This window comes from Echinops telfairi, unplaced genomic scaffold (genome assembly GCF_000313985.2).
Source record: "Echinops telfairi isolate 266 unplaced genomic scaffold, ASM31398v2 ScPeMD7_655;HRSCAF=1070, whole genome shotgun sequence".
Classification (NCBI taxonomy): domain Eukaryota; kingdom Metazoa; phylum Chordata; class Mammalia; order Afrosoricida; family Tenrecidae; genus Echinops; species Echinops telfairi.
Genome location: NW_022104553.1, coordinates 33,028,475 through 33,034,030, shown reverse-complemented (window position 1 = coordinate 33,034,030; position 5,556 = coordinate 33,028,475). Strand labels below are relative to the sequence as shown.

The window sequence follows — 5,556 nt, the reverse complement described above, 5'->3', positions numbered from 1 at the left end:
TCACTGAGGATGATGAGGATGCCCAGGACGAAAAGGATCCCCGCGATGGTGAGGCCTCCGATCCGCAGGGATTGGTAGTCTACAGGCAGCGGGGCAGAGGGATGAGAAGGGCGAAATGGAGACAGATGAGCTGGGGAGGACGAGGAGGAGGAGAGGGGGGAGGAAGGTGATGGGGAGGGGTTGTCCAGAGAGGAGGAGGAGGAGGGAGTGAAGGGAGGAAGGAGCAGGGGAGAAAGCAGTGACCAGATGGGGCAGGAGGGAGGGGCCATGAGACATCGAACCCAGGAGGCTTCAAAAAGTTCGTGGAAAAATTGAATTATCTTTGCATTTCATTTTTCCATGAAGATTTTGAAGCCCCCTCCTAGGCAAAAGAAGAGCGGCTACCTGGGGAGGGGAATAATTCCCCCTCTCTACTGCCCCCCTCCCCCCAAAGAATGAGACAAAGACAGAGGGAGAGGAGGGGGGAGAAGTCGGGGACCAAGACTGAAAGTATCTCAAAAAACTCACTGCCTTCCAGTCAAATCCGCCTCATCGCGACCCTGTAGGACAGGGTCGAACTGCCCCTGTGGGTTTCTGAGACTGTCACCCTTTACAGGGGCAGAAAGCTCATCTTTCCCGTGTGTGACAGCTGCTGGGTTTGAACTGCTGAACTCGGGTTAGCAGAGCATAATCCACTATGCTACTCGGAGAGCCAGTGTATGAAAGAGATGGACAGACCAACACAGGGGGGATGATGAGGACATACGTGGAGAAAGGGCAAGGGCAGAGAGATGGAGAGCCTGTGACAGAGGGAAGGGGAATGTCAGACAGGTAGCCCCCTCCCCCAGGTAGACACCCTCACCATAGGTGAATGGGTCGTGTTCCGGTGGGGCTTCTGTAAAGAGAAAGAAGAATCAGGTGTTGGACCCCTCCTAAGGTCTTCCTAGGGGCTGCAAGATTGGGGCTGTTGAACCCTAGACAGCTGGTTCTAGCTGCCCTCTCTGCACTGCCCTGGGGAGGGTGGGGGGCACCTTACTTCACCAATTCTCTGTCTATGATTCCTTCATTCCCCAAAGAAGCCAGCCTCCAATATTGCCCCACCCCCGCCCCCATAAACACTCCTGTCTACGCCTGACTGAGGTCATCCTTTACCCCTTCTTCAAATGCCCACCTGTGACTGGACCCTATGTGGAGATGCCCAACTTCATTGCTGACCCAAAGAACCCTGTTTAGGTTGGGGTCTCCCAACTGGATTGTCATGGGGAGCTTCCTTGCCCTGTGGCCTTGGGGCTGAGGTGGGGGGAGAGGTCTCTCCCAGACTCACCGGCTTTGGCCATGGCGAGGAGGCTCACACAGAGAACCACGATGGGGCTGAGCGGAGCCATTGTCCTGGGGAGGCATCCAGGGTCAGTCAGTGCGTGCTCTTGACCCCCCACCGTTAGGGCCTGCCCCCCCCCCTACACACACACACACACACACACACACACACACACACACAAGATTGAATCCAAGTCGTTCCCAGGTCTTAATCCCACCAGCCTCATCCAAGCTCAGTTGCCCCTAAACGCAAGGGCGCCCCCTGCTCCAAGGGGACATAGCGTCACCACAACCACCCACACCCTTGGGGCGGGGCGGGGAGAGGTCACACAACCAGAGAACACAAGGGCACGTGTGAAAGCCTCCCCACAGCAGGTCCCCTTAAACCTACCCCTTAAACCTCCCCAGCAGGGGACGCCTCAGCCCACAGATGTAGTGTGGACAGACAGGTCGGCCTGGTGGACAGACCAGAGACGCACAGAGAGACCGCTGGACACGCTTAAGGGCCCACCTGCTTGCTGTGCGGGGCTAAATCCCAGCTCTCCTTGCCCTGGGCCGCCTGCCTTCTCTCTGCCTGACCCTGGGTATAAATATCTCCCACTTCATCCTGGAGGAATTCACCGCGCACTGGCCACCATGGCAACAGGCCGCCTGCCCCCACCCGGGGGTCACACACCGCTCGCAGGGGCAAGGCCCAGCTGCCACTGCACCACGGCTGCCCCCATGGAAAAGGCCACCCCTTTCCACGAGAGGGGACAGCAGCCAGCCTCCTTCATAACCGGACAACAGCAGGCAGTGACAGGAGGCCCGGGCCAGCGGCTGAAGGGCTAGGAGGGAATGGAACGCCGCTGACCCATTCTCTCCTCTGGGCCCCCAACGATGGCACAGCCAGAGCCACACGCGTGAGTGCCCCAAGCCCCCACCCAGGCAGGGTACACGCACCCCACCCCCACCCTAGAGGAAGCCCCCAAATCCCAACCACACTCTCCTCCCTCTTGGGTCTGGCCTGCCTGGGAAGCCACAGGGCTGGCCACTCCTGCTCCCAAAATAGGCAGCCCAACCAGGGCAGGGGTGAGGCCTTGAGGGGGAGGGCGGGGTGGAGGGGCTCTCACCCCAATCAGGCTGTCCCCTGCTGGAAGAAGCCCCCAGACACCCAGCCGTGCCTGTGCCTGGGGTGGAGCACTGCGGGTCCCCTGGCGCAGAGCTGGACACCGCCCCCAAGGATCTCCCCTCAAAGCCCCACCCTGTCCTTGCCCGCCCCAACCAGCAGCTGTAACTGGAGCTGGGGCTGGAGGGGGGCCAGGGGGCGGCCCCCAGCCCACACCGCCCTGGCCCACTAGCTTAACTCTCTCTGCTCAGAGGGCCAAGCAGAACAGCAGGCAGTAGCCCGCTGGAAGAGCTGGGGAGATCTGAAGTACAGGGGCATGTGTGCGTGTACACACACACACACACACTCACGCAGGGGGGCACACACCTCTCACCCCCCGGAGGCAGCTTCTGGACTGCAATGGGGAGGCGGGGCAGAGGGAAGGGAGTTGGGCCCAGCTAGGGTCTAAGGTCAGGTAGTCTAGTTGTTTGGGAGCCTGCTGTTCCCTGCCCTCAGGGCCCTGTGGTGCCCCAGCACCTCTGCAGGACTGTTGAAGGGGGACTTGTGTGAGTGTGGCCAGGAGCCTGGTGGCATAGCGGTTACCCGTTGGGTTGCTAACAGCAAGGTCAACAGTTTAAAACCAACAGGAGAGAGACGAGGCTTTCCACTCCCATGAAGAGTGCCAACTCAGAAACTCAACAGGGGCCGTTACATCCTGTCCTATGAGGGGCGCTGTGAGTGAATATCAACTCGATGGCAGCGAGGTTGGATTTTGGTTTTGGAGTGTGTGTGTGTGTGTGTGTGTGTGTGTGTGTGTGTGTGTTCTGCTGCTGGTTCTGAACCCCTTCTTGGACACACCCACACAGCAACCCAAAGACCCAGGCACACTGCCAGCCCCTCTATGCCCCTCCCCAAATAAGCAGAGGCACACCTTTGGGAATTTACACTCACCAGTGGTCACACAGTGGTGCACGCCGGCACACCAGCACCGACACACACACACTCCAAGCTGCAGACATACAGTCTCCAAGAGGTAAAGAGCAACATGGCTGTGTGTACACACACACCCCGCCAAGGGCATCGCCACGCTTACACACAACCACCGAAACAGAGGTGTGCACAGGCAGGCCAGGAAATGACCGTCTCCTTCCTGCAAAATGACAGCGCCACGAAGGTCATGTGCGTGACTCCCCGTGGGGTTCAGAAGCCCCTGACCCTGGCAAACGTGCGCTCTGCTGGATTTATGTAGTGGCTGACATGTTGGACTGCTCACTACAAGGTCCGTGGTTCAAACCCACCAGCTGCCCCGAGGGAGCTAGATGAGGCTTTCTACTCTCATAAAAATGTACAGCCTTGGAAACCCACAGGGGCAGCTTTCGGGGCACTGTGAGTCAGAACCGACGCCAGGGCAGTGGATTTTATGGATTTATTTCACAGGTGAGAAAATCGAAGTTCCACAAAGTGCAGCCAATGTCTCCCTGTCCCGTGGGGGGTTCAGGCAGAAGCTGCCCCACTCCCTCCTCCTCAGAGTCAGACACAGGCCTAGTTAATGATAAGCCCAGTATTTATACAGCCCGGAGAGGCGGAGTGGTAGAGAGGAGACCAAGCTCTAGTTAGTCTTCCATTGCCTGCCCTCCACCAGGGCTGGAGTTCTGGCTCTGCCACTCTCTAGCTGTGTGGTGTTGGACCAGTGACTCGACCTCTCCTTCTAAACAGGGAGCCAGCGTTCACCCCCGAGGATGGTCGGGATGGTTATCCAGGTAAATCGTAGAGAACAAAACAGGACACCCTTGAGTGACTAAAAGAAGAGGCGGCTGGCCTTCCTCATCGCCACGGTTACTCTTCATCCTCAGCCCTGCTGAGAGCAAGTCTCTCCTTGGTGCTCCTGGCCCTGAGCCTCTTTCAAGGGTCCTGTACAGAAGTTTCTCTGCCCCACTTTACAGAAGAGGAAACCCAGCGCTGAAGGGCCTCGCTGGAGTCACTGGCCCCAAAGCTCCGCCCCAGCTGCCTCTGATGCCAGGGAACCCACTCCGTCCAAAGCGCACACAGTGCCTGTTGCCCTCGCCGCGCTCCAGAAGGTGGTACCACAATGCTCCCATCTGACAGATGGAAAGACTGAGCACCAGGGAGGTTGAGCCACTTACCTAAGGCCACACAGAGAACCACGCTCGGGACCCACACAAGTGTGAGCCCCTGAGCAAAAGCTGTCAAGACTCCTGCCCTCTGACTACTCTTCTGGGCCTGTTTGCCAGCAGGGAGAGAGCTTGTGAGTGTCCCTGAGTGGCTAAGGTGGGTCCCCAGACACCAGGCTATAAGAGGGTGCTGCCTTGTGGGCCGGGTGTAGATCGCACCAGCCTGGCAGCATGGAATTCCTTGCTCTTCCTCAGGCCTCTGGCTTCCCAATCATAAAGTGGCCGTAGAGTATACTAACTACTTAGTCCTGGGGTTGTGGGGGGAACCGAGTGAGCAGATCTGCAAAGGTGTGGGCACAGAGCAAGTGCTCAATAAATAATACTGTTCCTACTTCCTGTATTGTTGGGTCTTATTTAATGGACACAATCTATCCAACTCTCTAAGGTCTTAGACCCAGTGAAAATAACCAGTACTGCACACGTCCCCATGAATTCTGATCTCATAGGCAAAATTCAAATGACAGGGAGACACCTGGCCAGGGTTCAAATTCTGACTCTGCCCCCTACTTGGGGAACCTTGTGCCCTACTGGCTTGACTTTACCAGACTCCTGACCCTCCATCTACAGAATGCTGAAGGCAACCATGTCAACTTTGGAGGCTGCCGGGAGAACAGGATGGGTGGATAAGTGTAGAGTCTTTAGGGTAGAGTCTGGTGGGGAGAAAATATGCAAGAAGGTCATGGCATCATCATCACCACCATCATCATCATCGCCATTGTCACCCCTACCATCACCTTAATCACAATCATCACCCTCAGCAGCAGCAGCAACACCACCACCACCACCATCATTACCATCACCATCCTCACCATCACCATCCTCACCATCACCATCCTCACCATCACCTTCATCACCATCATCACCACCACCATCATCACCCTCATCATCACCACTATCGTCATTACCACCACCAGCATTATCACCATCACCATCCTCACCATCACCACCACCACCATCCTCACCTTCACCACCACCACCATC

General features: G+C 57.2%; 1 protein-coding gene and 1 long non-coding RNA gene across 4 annotated transcripts in view; one reads left to right on the top strand and one right to left on the bottom strand.

Moving 5' to 3' along the window:
* The window catches only part of FXYD1 (FXYD domain containing ion transport regulator 1), a 4,350-nt gene extending 1,845 nt beyond the window's left edge, over window positions 1-2,505 (bottom strand). The window contains exons 1-4 of one of the 3 annotated variants that reach the window (XM_004715783.2): window positions 2,409-2,505; window positions 1,304-1,368; window positions 842-874; window positions 5-79 (exon numbers count right to left, since the gene is read on the bottom strand). In XM_004715783.2, coding sequence (XP_004715840.1) covers window positions 5-79; window positions 842-874; window positions 1,304-1,364 — 169 coding nt within the window. In that variant the 5' untranslated portion in view covers window positions 1,365-1,368; window positions 2,409-2,505. Of the gene's footprint in view, window positions 1-4; window positions 80-841; window positions 875-1,303; window positions 1,369-1,687; window positions 1,780-1,807; window positions 1,904-2,408 lie in introns of those variants that run through there. The other 2 variants (XM_045292965.1, XM_045292966.1) reach the window with 2 other exon arrangements.
* Window positions 1,708-4,909, top strand: LOC123522013. Its single transcript, XR_006680328.1, has 2 exons — window positions 1,708-2,198; window positions 4,100-4,909. It is a non-coding gene; the product is annotated as an uncharacterized LOC123522013 (long non-coding RNA).
* Window positions 4,910-5,556: the final 647 nt, after the last annotated feature.